This window comes from Martes martes (assembly GCF_963455335.1).
Source record: "Martes martes genome assembly, chromosome: 2".
In the NCBI taxonomy this organism is placed as follows: Eukaryota; Metazoa; Chordata; class Mammalia; order Carnivora; family Mustelidae; genus Martes; species Martes martes.
The window spans coordinates 183,761,823-183,779,229 of NC_137889.1; the positions used below are offsets into that span (position 1 = coordinate 183,761,823).

Sequence of the window (17,407 nt, forward strand, 5' to 3'; positions counted from 1 at the left end):
CGCCGGTGTTGTCTACGCCGCGTGGACCTACGTCTCCACCTTGCGTCCGCCACGGGGGCCACACCTGCCGGGACTCAGGACCCAGGCTCCAGCGCGCGGGCGCGCGGATAGAGGAAATTAGGGCGGTGGGGATGGAGAAGGGAAAGGTGATGGAGAAGGGGAAGGCGATGGAGAAGGGGAAGGTGAATGATAAGGGGAAGGTGAATGATAAGGGGAAGGTGATGAAGAAGGGGAAGGAGCCAGAGAAAGAGAAAATTCGGGAAAAAGGAAAGGAAGAGAAAAAGACGGAGGTGGAGAAGGAGAAAATTAAGGGAAAAGAGAAAGGAAAGGAGGAGAATAGTAACTGTAAAGAGGAGGAAAAGAGGAAAGAGCGGGAGACCGAGAAAGAGAAGGAACAACTCAAGGGAAAAGAAGAGAAAGAGAAGAGGGACAACAGCGCCGTGACAAAGCCCCCGCTGGAGCCGCCGGTAAGGGACCGGGGCCTCGCCGGGCTCTCCAAGGCCGTTGTGGGCGGTCAGGCCCGAGCGCCGCCGGCTCTGTTACGTCCGAGGCCCCGACCCGCGCGCGAGGCAATCGGGTCTGGGTTTGAGGGCGTTTTACTCTGTGGATGGAAGGGGGTGTGCCAAGCTTCCCAAGACCCGTCCCTGGCGCCTTCTCCCTGTCACCTGCCTTACCCTCAGCCCTAACCCTGCCCCTGCGTCCCTCCCGCGGGTGGTGCCGCGGTGAGGAAGAGGAGGTCCCGGTTGGTCCGCACCGGGCGGAAGCGGCCCTTCTCCGGTCGCATCTCCGGCCGGCGCTCGGCCGCACCGGCGCGCATCCCGCCTCCCGGACCGACACCAGCCCCGGGCTCTCGCGGCCCACGGACTCTGTCCGGCTGCTCCCGTGGTGCGGGGTTCCCGAATTCGTGCAGATGCGTCCGAGGGCTGGACCTTCTCCATAGTTACTGCTTCCATTGTTTTCCCACCACCAGCGCCCAGGGGGGTGGTCGCAAAGTTTTAGCGGAGAGGTCTCAGAAACCAGGCACTGCAATCGCAAAAAGAAATGCTATGGGGGCGCCTGGGTGGCTCAGTGGGTTGAGGCCTCTGCCTTCGGCTCAGGTCATGGTCCCAGAGTCCTGGGATCGAGCCCCACATCGGGCTCTCTGCTCAGCGGGGAGCCTGCTCCCCACCCCACCCCGCCTGCCTCTCTGCCTACTTGTGATCTCTGTCAAATAAATAAAATCTTAAAAAAAAAGAAGAAGAAGTACTATGACACTACTTCTATGAGGTACCTGGGGGAGTCAAAGTCATAGAGTAGAACTGGTGGTTGCCTGAGGCTCTGAGGGGAGGGAGGATGGTAATGACTACAGTCTCACAGCATTATGAACGTGTTTTAATACTACCGAATCGTATCCTTAATAATGGGTAAGACGGTATGTTTTATATTGTATTATATTTATATTATATTTACATTATGTGTATTTTACCACAGTGAAAAAAATTGAGGGGGTGTAGGATAAAAAGAAAGAAAAAACGGGCATTGTTTGGATCAGCTTAATAAGCTGCTTGCTCGTGGAGTTTCTGAGCTCACAGGTGCTTTCTAGTTCTAAACAATTTGAATTATTAATGGTGATTGGATCTCCGGTAAAACACCAACTATTATAGACCCATATATCGTTAAAATAATGACTATTGACAGGGAACAGTGGCGCTCAAAATCACAAATTATGTCAGAACTTTTGGCTTAACAGTAATCCTAGCTTTCCTTAAGAGATGATCAACATGAGAAAGCATGTATTTTAGCATGTGTTTTGCTTAAAAAAAATAAAGTAAAATGTAAGCAGTGACTGCAGAATTTCTAGACAGGATAGAGTAGGGACAGCCTTGTGGTTGGAAGGAGAGTAGGGAACTGTTTTTACTCACAATATTTCCTAGGATCTCAGATACCATTACTTTGGCACCGCTGAGAAAGAAAAAAAATGCTGCCAATCAAAATATGACATACCCAGACACTTGGGTGGCTTAGTCGATTAAGCATCCAACTCTTGATATTGGCTCAGGTAATGATCTCAGTGTCTTGAGATCAAGCCCCGCCTGGGGCTCTGCGCTCAGCTAGGAGTCTTAAGATTCTCTCTCTCCCTTTGCCCCTTCCCCCAACCCCGCCCACACGCTTGCACGCTCTCTCTCCCCCCTCAAAAAAAAAAAAAGACATACCATGAATTGTAAAACCCTCATTTTGAAGATACTAAAATGGAGGGAGGGTTGCTTGTTGGAATTGATAAAGTATGTTAGGGTAGTCTTGAGTGGGCCATTGGAAGAGACAGTAAGGGGGACACAATTCACACCCTACAGCAATTTCTTGGGCCCAAATCTGCTTTAAAGCATGCAATTTAAATCATCCTATGAGGTATTCTGTCTCCATGAAGTCCTTCCTCCTCACCACCACACTTCCAGAATGACATTCTCACGTTTAGATGCAGATGGGAGGAAATGGAGATGAAGATAGAAAATAACTATGGAAATACCATTTGCTTTTAAGAGCCATCAAGAATTCCAAAAACAGAGTGCCTGGGTGGCTCAAAGGGTTAAGCCTCTGCCTTCAGCTCAGGTCATGATCTCAGGGTCCTGGGATCGAGCCCCACATCAGGCTCTCTGCTTGGCGGGGAGCCTGCTTCTCCTCTCTCTCTCTCTCTCTGCCTGCCTCTCTTGTCTACTTGTGATTTCTCTCTCTCTGTCAAATAAATAGATAAAATCTTAAAAAAAAATTCCAAAAACAAACATGTACTTTTTAAATTCTTTTATTCACAAGACAGCTTTCATAAATCATGCTGTCTATACAAGACCCTATTAGACCAGATCTTCAAACATCTCACTTTCACATAGATCTTATTGTTAAAAAAAAAAAAGTGAGATAGTGAAAAAAATTCACTTTTTACTAGAAAACCAGTCTAAATCTAACGTCAACATTTAGTGTTCAAGTACAAATATAAAAGATTATTATTTCCAAACCAATGTCATTGAAGACAATTACTGGTGTTTTTGTGCATGAGAAACATCTTCAGTAGGCAGTTTGGGAAATAGAATTGAATTCCTATGGGCAATTTGTATTGTTAGTCATTTATTACTGTTCACATTAAATTTTGCACCCTAAAAGTCACTTTTCTGAGCACTCTGAACTTTTCATACCAACCTGCCCTTCTTGTCTCTCAATCACTTGTTATAAAAATTTCTAAGTCTGGTATGTTGGTGGAATGCTTCTTTCTAAAGTGTGTGTCAAGTTCAACAGGTTTTAACATCTGATTCTAAAATAAATGTTCATTTGTGATTGGAACCTGTTTAACAGTTTCTGTAACCTTAGCCTTTTCATTTAATCATGATACTTCTATTAAAAAGTATAAGAGGGGAAACTTCCCCTAGTCTTTTATCTAGTTAGTGATCCAATTGGGAAAAGAAAACAGATCAACACGATGAGACTTCAAGTGCTTACATGCTGAATGGTATAGTGAGTGCATGAACCACAGATGTCCCAAGATCCCAAACAACAAACTGAATTCTGTTTCAATCCACAGTGGACATGAACTCAAGCAGCAAAGTGAGGATCACATCCTGTGATCTATGCCACTGCCTATAAATGCTGTTATATATGCAGTCTCTATTTAATAGATTGATCACCACCATTCTAGTTGGGGGGTATGATTAATACCACATAACTAATTGCTGATTATAAAATACAGGCTGGTACGGCTTGTTCTAGTTCTATTAATTTTATTTTAAGTAAACTCTACACCCAACTTGGGGCTTGAATTCACGACCCCAAGACCAAGAGTCCCATGCTCTACCAACAGAGCCAGCCAGTGCTCCTAGCCATATTAAATGTTTCATGAATTTTTGTTCTGGTTTACAATTCCACAATTATTATTGGGTCCTACCACAGGCAGCCACACTGCCAGGAGCCAGGGAAACAAGCCCCTGGTTGCATGAGTTTATTGATTTGTCTTTTGTTTTCACAGGAGAAAAATAAGCAGATCCTTGTGTTGGGCCTGGATGGAGCAGGAAAGACCAGCGTTCTGCACTCTCTAGCTTTAAACAGAGTCCAGCACAGTGTGGCACCCACCCAAGGTTTCAATGCAGTATGCATCAACACCGAGGATAGCCAGATGGAGTTTCTGGAGAGTAAGCCTGCTTTCTCATTAGTAACAGGATAGGCTTATCTTGTTATACCTTAAGCCAGACCTATTGTTAGCATCATTGTACCCTTATGAAAAGTCACACTGGGTCAGGTTTGCCTACAGTTTTAGAATGCATATATAGTTTAATAGCTCAGTGTGGAGGAAATCACTTCCTTTTCTTATTTCCTCCTTTTTTCAGTGCTGGCATGAGAGGGAGCTGCAAGGAAGGCTATAGCACCCCCTCCTATAATACGCTGTCAATTCCCTGACTACCCCAAGAAACATTCAGTCCAAGTAAATACAGCAAATACAGCATACTTCCTTCTCTGCATATGCAACTATAAACAAGCCCCAAGTCTCTTTTTGTAACCAGAGGGCAGCCCAGAAGTTTCTGTGCTAAAGTAATTCTGGGGTCCCCCCTCTCTAAATAGTGTTGTTCCCCAAAGTTGCATTATATTCAGTTCTTTACATTCTCTCCTGGGATGATTTCATCCATCCTATTGGCCTTAAATACCATCTCTGTGTTAATGACACCCAGATTTATCTATCCAACCCAAGCATACCCAAAGGTCACCTGACCTCTTCATCTGGATGTCTAATTAGCCTCTCAAACCTAAAATGGTTGAGACAAAGTGCTTGCTTTATCTCCATATCTGTTCCTTTCCCTATAATCTACTGGTCCGTAAATGGTTCCTTATCTATCGTGTTACAAGCCAGAAAAATAGGAGTCACCCTTGATGTCTGCTTTTGTACCCCCAACTCTAGTCCACAAATAAAACACTATGAGTTTTTCTACCTCTAAACAAAGCTGGAATTCATCAGTTACATCTTTTCCTACCGCACCTATGTCAGCTGGAACGTACACCGTCTCTCCCTTAGATTACTGTAATCACCTTTTTATTTTTCCTTTCATCCAGTTACAGAAAGAAAATATGGGCAGAGAAACTGGTCAATGTGTAGGCAGATCTTTCAGCTAACAACATTATCTGGAATACAGGTTTTAATTTGTTCAGAAGCTATAGAAGAGATAATAATTTTAACCAAATAGATAGCTAAGAAAATAGTCTCAAAATACAAAAAGTGAAAAGGAAGGAAGGAAAGAACAAAGGAATGAAAAGAAAGGGAGAATGTAATTAGGGGAAGCAATGACATATCTACCATTGGAGTGAGGGATTTTCAACGTATTGTCAAATTATTAAAATCAAAGAGGAAAAAATCAGCAAGGATACAGAGAATATGAACACAACCAACAAGTTTCATCCAATGGACAATATAAGATTGTTCAATTAGACAATTTTAGCTACATCCTGAAGCTAAAATACATGTTCCTCTCAAAGATTCATGTAACATTTATAAAAATTGAACACCTGGTGGACCATACAACAGGTGTTAATAAATTTTTCAGAGAAGGGGCATCATACAAACCATGTTCTTTGAATACATTGCAATTAAGTTAGAAGTTAATAACAAAAAGATAAAAATCCCAATATAGGTGAAATGTGATGGTATCACACACAGACACACAAAAATGAGGAACAACCCAAATGTTCATTCATGCTTAAACTAAATATGTTGAAACCATATGAATTACTTAGAAGATTACACAACATTCTTTTAAAAAGTTAGTAACACAAAATGCTTTATTTAGGGAATTAGCCTAGCTAATTCAAACAAAGAACAGACAAATCAAGACCCTTTCCCAGAAGTATTTTAAAGGTTTTTGTTAAGTTTCTAAAACAAGGGTCTTCAAACTTTTTCTGTAAAGGGCTAGGTAGTAAATAATTTAGGCTTTGGGGGCCACATGGTCTCTAGGCAGCCACTAAATTCTGTTGTACCATGGAAGCAGCCACAGACAATACGTGGCAAGTCCACGTCTGTGTTCTGGTAAACTTTTATTTATGATACTTTTACATGTCATGAAATGTTGTTATTTCTCTCCCCCACAACATTTAGAAATATAAAATCCATTCTTTGTTCCTGTGCTTCCAAAAATAGGCAGTGGGTCAGATTTAGACTGTGGGCCGTAGTTTGCCAGTCTCTGTTCTAGGAGAAAAATAAAAACTAAATTCATTGTGTATACATTATTATCATTGCCAGAAACTTTCTTCTGGGAAGAATCAGCGGAATGAAATAATCCAAAGGCATTTTCTTTCTTTAATGCCCACAGGAGCCTATTAAATCTTAGTGCAGTGTTAAGAGGAGAAATTAGTTCTGGGATTTTGATAAAGGAAAAAGATTGTGCAAGTGAGTCTGGCCAGGGAATTCGTCTATTTAAAACTTATTTTGGAGAAAGGTGTGTTTTAACCTACCACCCTGAATTATTTTAGTGACGTACTCCCATTTTCTGAGCTCAACTGTTAGGCGGTGGCCCCCATGGCCACTATGGGTTACAGGTCAGGGGGCATCCCTGTATTCACGGTAGTATCTAGTCTTTATGCTGATGAGTCTTTGTGTCCCAGAATGATTGAACCGCTTATGGAGGGTAAATATTCCCACCAGCCATTTCCCTAGTAACATGTCTCTGGTCATTCTCAGAATTGGATACACTCTGACCCAGTGGCATTTTATCAGAACATCTGTCCAGTGTCTGGAAATTATCGAAGAGTGTCTTTCCTGCTTTCTCAGCAGCTGCTTCTGCAATGTTTTTGGTGTATTTTTTTCTCTGCTGTTCTCTGTAGTTGGTGGCAGTGAACCTTTCCGTTCCTATTGGGAAATGTACCTATCCAAAGGATTGCTGCTGATCTTTGTGGTGGATTCAGCTGATCACAACAGATTACCTGAAGCCAAGAAACACCTTCATCAATTAATTGAAACAAACCCAATCCTTCCTCTGGTTGTGTTTGCAAACAAACAGGTAAAAATCTGGGCAACTCTAAGTTTTACTTAATAGTTTTATTATTACTTAAAGAAATAGAAATATCTACTTTTAATAGCTAGATATTTAACAATATGCTGTACATGCAGTTTGGTTTAGACTTATAAGATCTACTGGATTATAAACTCCTTGAAAATAAAAACCATTATTCATCTTTGTGTCCCTTATACTGGACAAGCATAGTAGAAATGCAACAAATATGCGTTGAATTTAATTCAGTAAACATTTACTGGTGGTTGAATTGATTTCAACAAAACATTTGCGTGTCTACCATACATAAAGGAATAGTTGCTTTAGATCAATTAGCCTGACCTGAATTCATTACACACACATAAAAAATATTAAACAAACAACCCTGGAGAAACTGGCACCCTGTACAGTGTCGTTGGGAATGTGAAATGGTGCAGCCACTTTAGAAAACAGTATGGCAGTTCCTGAAAAAAATTAAAAATAGAATTCGCATGTGATCCAGCAATTTCACGTCTGGGTATATACTCAAAAGAATTGAAAGCAGGAACGTGAACAGATACTCATCCATCCATATTCACAGCACAATTATTCACAGTAGTCAAAAGGTAGAAGCAACCCAAGTGTCCCTCCGTGGGTGAATGGATAAGTAAAACATGATATATACAGATAATTCAGCCTTAGAAAAGGAAATTCTGACACATGCTGTGATATGGATAAACCTTGAGGACCTTATGCTAAGAGAAATAACCCAGCAAGAAAACAACAAATATCCTATGATCCCACTTTCATGAGGTACCTAGAGTAGTCAAGTTCATAGAGACAGAAAGTAAATTAGAGGTTATGAGGGAATAGGAGGAGAGAAGGAGGAGGAGTCATTGTTTAATGGGTACAGGGTTTATACTAGCGATGGTTGCCTTGGGTTGGGGGAGGGAGAAATGGGAGTTACTGCTTTGTGGGTACAGAGTTTCAGTTTTGCAAGATGAAAAGACTTCTGGAGGTAGACAGTTGCACAGCAGCCTGAATGTACTGAACTGTGCTCTTGTGCATGGTTAAGATGATAAATTTTGTTATGTGTATTTTACCACAATAAAAAAAGTTAAAAATACTAAACATCTATAGCATTGTAATAGTAAAGCCCCTCTTTCAATTGCTAAGATAGCCAGTCATTAGGGAACTTAATTGTCCCATTACTTCTGAGGGTGAATGCTTATGGCAGTAAACTAAGTAATTACAAACAACCACATAAAGGAGTCTATGTTCCAGTCCAGCATAGAAGCTAGTCCTGCAGATTATATTTAAAAGAAGAGCTGGAGCTTTTGTTTTGTTTTGTTTTGTTTTAAACTGGAGCATCTCACATACCATAAACTACAAAGACCATGGTACGTGCAAGTGAGCTCTATAGCATTCCATTGCATGAATATACCACAATTTTACCATTTTCATTCTGGGTGTTTGGGTTATTTCTAAGGTTTTATTATTATAAACAGTGCTACACTGAATCTTCATGTATGTGTCTCCTTGTAGATGTGTATCAACATTCTGTAGTGCATACATCTAAAAGAGGAATTGCTGGGTTTTTGGATTTGTACATAATCAGCTTTACTAGATCTTACCAAGCTGCTTTCCAAAGATATTGCACCAATTTACTCCCCAGCTAGCAGAATATGACAGATTTTTATAGCTCCACATCCATTTCAGTACTTGGTATTGTCAACCTTTTTCATTTTTGCCAATCTGATGGGGCTGAAATTTTATCCCATTATTCTAATTTGCATTTCCCTAATTACTGGTTCAGCTTCAACATCTTTTCAGATGTGCGTTGGTTATCAGTTTCAAATTCGTTTCATTCTTTGAAACTCATTTCCACATCTGTGGACTAGACGTCTTTTATTTATTTATTTTTAGAGACAGAGAGCAAGTGAGAGAGGGGAGGGGCAGAAGGAGAGGCAGAAAAAGAATCTCAAGCAAGCTCCATGCCCAGTGCAGAACCCAACGTGGGGCTTGATCCCATGACCCCAAGATCATGACCTGAGTGGACGTCAAGAGTCGGTCACTCTACTGACTGAGCCACCCAGGCGCCCCTGTGAATTGTCTTTTAATATCTCTTCCCAAATTTCTATTAGGTTGTTTATCTTTTCTTATTTGAGTTGTAGAAATCTTTCCTATCTTTTGTAAAAATAATTCTTTATTACTTATAGGCATTCTGTATATCTTCCTCAGCAACCTGTTGACTGTTATTTTACTTTGCTCATGGTTATCTTCTTCATACATAGCTTTCCATTTATTTTTTTAAACGACCACATTTTTTAAAATTTATTTTCATTCCGGTGAACATACAGCAATATATTACTTTCAGGTGTATAATGCAGTAATTCAGTAGTTCCAAATATTACTCCGTGTTCATCAAGGTAGGTATACTCTTAATTGTCTTCACCTATTTCACCCAGCCCCCCACTCACCTCCCGCCTGGAAACTGTTCTCTATAGTTAAGAGTATGTTTTTTGGTGTGTCTCTTTTTCTTCCCTTTGTTTCTCTTGTATCTTAAATTTCACATGGAGCAAATCGTATGGTATTTTTCTTTCTCTCACTGGCTTATTTCACTTAGCATTGTACTCTGTAGATCCATCCATGTTGTTGCAAATGGCAAGATTTCATTCTTTTTTATGGCTGAGTAATATTCCTGTGTGTGTGTGTGTGTGTGTGTGTGTGTGTGTGTGTGTATTACATCTTGCTTAGCCATCTGTTGATGGATACTTGGATTGCTTCCATAGTTTGACAGTTGTAAATTTTGCTTCAGTATACATAGGGGTGCACATATCCCTTTGAATTAGTGTTTTCTTATTCTTTGGGGAAATACCCAGTAGTGTGATTACGGGATTTTAGGGTAGTTCTTTTTTTTTTTTTTAAAGTAAACTCTATACCCAGTGTGGGGCTCAAACTCATGACTTTGAGCTCAAGGGTCATATGTTCTACTGACTGAGCCAGCCAGGCATCCCAGGATATTTCTGTTTTTACTCTTTTGAGGAACTCCATACTATTTTCCACAGTGGCTGCACCAGTTCACATTCCCACCAACAATGCATGAGGCTTCCTTTTTTTCCCATTCTCGCCAACAGTTGTTATTTCTTGTGGTTTTGATTTTAGCCATTCTGAAAGGTGTGAGGTGATAACTCATTGTGGTTCTGATTTGCATTTCCCTGATGATGAGTGATGTATTGAGAGCATCTTTTCATGTGTCTGTTGGCCATTTGTATGTCTTCTTTAGAAAACATCTGTTAATGTCTTCTGTCCATTTTTTAATTGGATTATTCATTTTTTTTGTGTTTTGAGTTGTGTAAGTTCTTTATATATTTTGGATACTAATTCTTTATTGGATATGTCATTTGTGAATATCTTCTTCCTTTCAGTAGGTTATCTTTTAATTTTGTTGTGTTTTGTTTTTGCTGTGGAGAAGCTTTTTATTTTCGTGTAGTTCCAGTAGTTTATTTTTGCTTTTGTTTCCCTTACCTCAGCAGACGTATCTAGAAAGATGTTGCTATGGCCAGTTTCAGAGAAATTAATTGCTGCCTGTGCTCTTTTCTAGGATTTTTATGGTTTCAGGTCTCACATTTAGGTCCTTAATCCATTTTTAGTTTGTTTCTGTGTATTGTATAAGAAAATGGTCCAGTTTCATTATTTTGCATGTTGCTCTCTAGTTTTCCCAACACCATTTGTTTTCCCCATTGCATATTCTTGCCTCCTTTTCCTAGACTAATTGACCATGTAATTTTGAGTTTATTACTGGGCTTTGTACTCTTTTCTGTTGATCTGTGTGTCTGTTGTTGTGCCAGTACCATACTGTTTTGATTACTACAGCTTTGTAGTATAACTTCAAGTCTCGAATTGTGCTACCTCCAGTTTTGTTTTTCTTTTTCAAGATTGCTTGGGCTTTTGGGGGTCTTGTGGTTCAATATAAATTCTATAATTGTCCTAGTTCTGTGGAAAATGCTGTTGGTATTTGGTAGCTACCACATTAAATCTGTATACCGCTTTGGGTTGTATAGACATTTTAACAATATTTGTTCTTCTAATCCATGAGCATGTGATATCTTTCTATTTCTTTGTATTGTCTTCAATTTCTTTCAACAAAGTTTTATACTTTTCAGAATACAGGTCTTTTGCCTCCTCGGTTAGGTTTGTTCTTGGGTATTTTATTATTTTTGGTGCAGTTATAAATGAGATTTTTTTTTCTTAATTTCTCTTTCTGTTCCTTCATTATTAATGTACAGAAATGCAAAGATTTCTGTACATTTATTTTGTATCTTGGAACTTTGCTGAATTCATTTATCAGTTGTAATAGTTTTTGGGTGGAGTCTTCAGGGCTTTCTATAGTGTCACGTCATCTGCAAATACTGAAAGTTTGACTTCTTCCTTACTGATTTGGATGACTTTATTTCTTTTTCTTGGCTGATTGCTGTGGCTAGGACTTCCAGTACTATGTTGAATAAAAGTGGTGAGAGTGGACATCCTTGTGTTGTTCCTTACCTTAGGGGAGAACTCTCAGTTTTCCCCCATTAAGTATGATGTTAGCTGTGGGTTTTTCATATATGGCCTTTATTATGCTGAGGTATGTTCTCTCTAAACCTACTTTGTGGAGGATTTTCATCATGAATGGATTAATTACCTTGTCAAATATTGTTCTGCAACTATTGAAATGATCATATTGTTTTTATCCTTTCTTTTATTGATGTGATGTATCATGTTGCTTGATTTGCAATTATTGAACCACTCTAGCATCCCAGGAATAAATCCCACTTGATCATGGTGAATATTTTTTTTAATGTATTGTTGGATTTGGTTTGCTAATATTTTGTTGAGAATTTTTGCATCTATGTTCATCAGAGGTATTGGCTTGTAGTGCTATTTTTTGTGGTGTCTTTCTCTGGTTTTGGTATCAGTGTAATGCTGGCCTCATAGAATGAATCTGGAAGATTTCCTTCCTCTTTATTGAAATATTTTGAGAAGAATAAGTATTAACTCTTCTTTTTTTTAATTAAAAATTTTTAATTTTTTTTATAAACATATAATGTATTTTTAGCCCCAGGGGTACAGGTCTGTGAATCACCAGGTTTACACACTTCACAGCACTCACCATAGCGCATACCCTCCCCAATGTCCATAACCCCACCACCCTCTCCCAACCCCCCTCCCCCCAGCAACCCTCAGTTTGTTTTGTGAGATTGTCTCTTATGGTTTGTCTCCCTCCCGATCCCATCTTGTTTCATTTATTCTTTTTCTCCCCCAAACCCCCCACGTTGCATCTCCACTTCCTCATATCAGGGAGATCATATGATAGTTGTCTTTCTCTGACTGACTTATTTCACTAAGCATAATACCCTCTAGTTCCATCCACGTTGTCGCAAATGGCAAGATTTCATTTCTTTTGATGGCTGCATAATATTCCATTGTATATATACACCACATCTTCTTTATCCATTCATCTGTTGATGGACATCTAGGTTCTTTCCATAGTTTGGCTATTGTGGACATTGCTGCTATAAACATTCGGGTGCATGTGCCCCTTCGGATCACTACATTTGTATCTTTAGGGTAAATACCCAGTAGTGCAATTACTGGGTCATGGGGTTTGGTAGAATTCGTTTGTAAAGCCATGTGGTGTGGACTTCTGTTTGTTGGGAATTTTTTGATTACTGATTCGACTTCATTGCTGGTAACTGGTCTGTTCAAATTTTATTTCTTCCTAATTCAGTTTTGTGAGGTTATATGTTTCTAGGACTTTATTATTATTATTATTATTTTAGTATCCATGTCATTTATTTCTGCTCCAATCTTTATTATTTCCTTCCTTCTGCTAATTTGTGGTTTTGTTTGTTCTTCTTTTTGTAGCTCCTTAATGTGTATGGTTAGGTTGTTTAGCTGAGATTTTTCTTGCTCTTTGAGGTAGGCCTGTATTGCTATAAACTTCCCTCTTAGAATTGCCTTTGCTATGTCCCAAAGGTTTTGTACCTTTTGTTTTCATTTTCATCTTTCTTCATGTAAGTTTTGATTTCTTGGTTGACCCATTCATTGTTTAGGAGCATGTTATTTAGCCTCCATCTATTTGTCCTCTTTCTAGATTTTTTCTTGTGGTTGATAACTAGTGTCATAGCATTGTGATCAGAAAAGAATGCATGGTAAGTGAGTGAAAGAGAGAGAAAGAGTGCATGCACATGAGTTGGGGGGAGAGGCAGAGGGAGAAACAGACTCCTGCTGAGCGGGGAGCCAGGTGTGGGGCTGGCTCCCCCAGACTCCAGGATCATGACTTGAGCCAAAGGCTGATGCTTAACTGACTGAGCCATACAGGCACCCTTTCTTCCTCCTCCTCCTCCTCCCTCCTCCTTCTCCCTCCTCCTCCTCTTCCCCCTCCCCCTTCACCTTCCTCTCATCCTCTTCCTCCTTCTCCTCCTCCTCTTTCTCTCCTCCTCCTCCTCCTCCTCTTCTTCTAAAGTAAACTCTACATCCAATGTGGGGCTCCAACTTATGACCCTGTGACAAAGAGCTCCATGCTCTGCTGACTGAGCTACAAGGACATCCTATCCATAATGTGCTTTTATGACTACAAGGAACCCTCTTTTTAATCCAACATTTTCCTCATATTTTCATCCTCTCCAATTCCATCAGTTAATTTATTACCTTGAGACATTGCACGCAGGTTTACTGGATCTATTAACACTGTTCAAATGTCACTACAGGCTCTAAGAATAAGTGAATTCTGATCTCGGACAGGCAATATATTGGGATGACCAATATCTAGAAATGTAATCAACTGCAGCCAGATGCCACCAGAAACATTTTTCTAGTTATGTCTCCTGAGGCAAGGGAAATAAAAACAAAAATAAACTGTTGGGACTACATTAAAATAAAAAGCTTCTGCACACCAAAGGAATCCATCAACAAAACAAAAAGGCAAGGGGCACCTGGGTGGCTCAGTGGGTTAAGCAGTTAAGTGGCTGCCTTTGGCTCAGGCCATGATCCTCGGTCCAGTTTTGGGATGGAGCCCCAAGTGGGCTTCCTGCTCAGTGGGGAGCCTACTTCTCCTCCTCCTCTGCTACTTTCACCAGCTCCTGTTCTCTCTATCTCTTTCTCTCAAATAAACAAATAAAATCTTTTTTAAAAGGCAAATAGTGGGACACCTGGGTGGCTCAGTCAGTTAAAAGCAGCTACCTTCGGCTCAGGTCATAATCCTGGGGTCCTGGGATTGAGTCCCACATCGGCCTCCTTGCTCAGTGGGGAGCCTGCTTCTCCCTCTCCCTCTGCCCCTGCTCATGTGCGCTCTCTCTAACTCTCTCCCTCCCTCTCTCTCTGTCAAATAAATAAATAAAATCTTTAAAAAAATAAAATAAAATAAATAATAAAAAAGTCAAATACTGACTGGGAATAAATATTTGCAAATGATGTATCTGATAAGGACTTAATATGCAAAATATGTAGAGAACTTACACAACTCAACATTCGAAGAGCAAATAATCCAATTGAAAAATAGGTAGGAGATACAATGAACAGACATTTCTCCAAAGAAGACATACAGATGTCCAACAGACACACGAGAAAGATGCCCAACACCATTAATATCAGGAAAATGCAGATTGAAGCCACAATGAGATATCACTTCATACCTGTTAGAAGGGCTTGAATCAAAAAGACAAGAAATAACAAGTATTGGTAAGGATGTGAAAAAAGGACTTCTGTCCATTGTTGACAAGAAAGTAGATCGGTACAGGCACTGTGGAAAACAGTATGGTGGGTCCTCACAAAATTAAAAACAGAAATACCATTATGATCCAATAACTCCACTATCGAGTATTTACCCAAAAAAACCTTAAACACCATTTCGAAAAGGCATATGCATCTCTGTGTTTATTGCAGCATCATTTACAGTAGGTAAGATAAGGAAGTAACCCAAGTGTCCATCAACAGGTAAATGGATAAAGAAGAGGTAGCATATATACATGTATTGGAATATTAGTCACCATAAAAAAGAAGGAGATCTTGCCATTTGTGAGAACAGGGGTGGACCTAGAGATTATTACGCTAAGTGAAATGAGAAAAATACCATATGCTTTCACTTATATGTGGAATGTAGACAACAAAGGAAAAAACAAACAAGAAGGAGAAATAGACCAATAAGTGCAGAGAACAAATTGATGGGTGCTAGGGGGAAAAGTGGTAGGGGGATGGGCAAAAAGGAGTGAAAGCAGGGAGTGCCTGGGTGGCTCAGTGGATTGGGCCTCTGCCTTTGGCTCAGGTCATGATTTCAGGGTCCTGGGATTGAGCCCCACGTTGGGCTCTCTGCTCAGCAGGGAACCTGGTTCTCCCTCTCTCTCTGCCTATCTCTCTACCTACTTGTGATCTCTCTGTCAAATAAATAAATAAAATCTTAAAAAAAAAAAAAAGGAGTGAAAGAGAATGGGAGATACAGGCTTCCAGTTATGGAATGAATAGGTCACAGAGATGAAAGGTACAGCATATATAATGGCATATGCTGAATATAGTTAGTGGTATTATAATAGCATTGTATGGTGAGAGATGGTAGCTACAATTATGGTGAACATAGAATAACATACAGAATTGTCAAATTATTATGTTGTACACCGAAACTAATGTAACTGTGTGTCAACTATACTTCAATAAAAAAATTGATTCTATTGAATATGGTTTGGATAAATAAAAAAGAAATGGAAAAAAATAGAAGCAGATTGACTACAGTGTTTAGAAAATTGATTAAGGTATTCGAATGGCTTAACTTCATTCCAAAAATTCTTTCTTGATGATAGCTCATAACTGCTGGTATAATTCTGCTGCCCTTTATTTTTCTCTCTCTCATTTTTTTGGTAAGCAATCTCTATACCCAATAGAGGGCTTAAACTCCCACCCCAAGATCAGGAGTTGCATGCTCTACCAACTAAGTCAGATAGATGCCCCACTGCTGGTATAATTCTGATTAAAATATTTATATTCAGACAACCACTGGGATCATAATAATGGGGTCACAATATCCTAAACATTAAAATGAAGGTGAGATCATTGAGAGCAATAAGTGAGAATAATAAATGTATCTATCCAAAAGGATTGCAAAATAACCAGCTCTTTCCTATGCTTTTTCTATTCTGGGTTGAAGGATCTCGAAGCAGCCTATCGTATTACAGATATCCATGAAGCTTTGGCATTGTCTGAGGTGGGAAATGACAGGAAGATGTTCTTGTTTGGAACTCAAGTGACTGAGAACGGCTCAGAAATACCCTCCGTTATGCAAGATGCCAAAGACTTGATTGCACACCTGGCTGCAGATATGCAGTGACCACGCCCAGGCCCACTGTGCAGCTGTCAATCTAAATCTCACTAGGGACTGTTGAGTGACAGGTTTGAAGCCGAAGGTTTCCTCTGTCAAATAAAAAAATAAGCCATTTCCTATTTTCTTAATGCATGACATATATACAAAGATAATGTTAATTGATTAAGAGCCTCTCTGTGTTTAGATTTTAAACTTTAAAAAATATCGGTAAAATAATATATTGGGGGGGATTTGGATTTTCAGCAACAAAATTAAAGTGAACACTAGTAAGCATTCAAACCATTTGTAGTTTTTCAATGGCATGAGATTTATAGTAAAATATTTTAATAAACTACCTACCTCTTTTCAAGTAAAAATCCAGGTGTCTTTCCTTAAGTAGATTCACTTAATATTGTAAGGAAAGAAATATCAGGATAGGCAATGAGAGAAGTAAGCACTATCAGACATACATAGGAATATAAATTAATAGCATTTAGAAAGATTTAGAAAAGGCTTCTCTCTTAAGAGCCTGATATATACTAAAACAGGAACACTGAGGATTTGATTTTTAAATACTTGAATTTTGCTCTTATACATAGATAAGCTTTCTTCACTAGAAATATTTTATGATAACTCTGTTCATCTACAAACATGATATAAATCCAATTTTTAAATTTAGTGTCTTGTCTTGATTTTAAAAAACAAACAAAGGGCGCCTGGGTGGCTCAGGCGTTTAAGCATTTGTCTTTGGCTCCGGTCTTGATCCCAGTGTTCTGGGGTGGACTCCCACATCAGGCTCTCTGCTCAGCGGGGAGCCTGCTTCTCCCTCTACCGCTCCCCCTGCTTGTGTTCCCTCTCTCATTGTGTCTCTGTCAAATAAATAAATAAAAATCTTTAAAAGACAAACAAACAAAAGGACTTCAGTTTTGTAGTCAGTATGTAAGAAGCTCGGAAGCTGCCTCTCCATTCTAACAAGTGAAAAGCTAAACAGACTGAAAAATCAACAACTCTTCTAAGATCCATAAGAGAGGTGAGGACACAAGGCAAACTCCTGCCCCCGAGACTGAAGAAACCAATACAAGAACACAGAGAATAACAATTTACT

At 39.6% G+C, this 17,407-nt stretch overlaps 1 protein-coding gene across 1 annotated transcript; it reads left to right on the forward strand.

Annotated features, from left to right (window-relative positions):
• Positions 1–17,198, forward strand: ARL9 (ARF like GTPase 9). The gene is made up of 4 exons (XM_080797129.1): positions 1–467; positions 3,989–4,151; positions 6,826–7,001; positions 16,150–17,198. Exons 1-4 carry the CDS (start codon positions 132–134, stop codon positions 16,327–16,329), a joined length of 855 nt encoding a protein of 284 aa, XP_080653255.1. The 5' UTR covers positions 1–131; the 3' UTR covers positions 16,330–17,198.
• Positions 17,199–17,407: the final 209 nt, after the last annotated feature.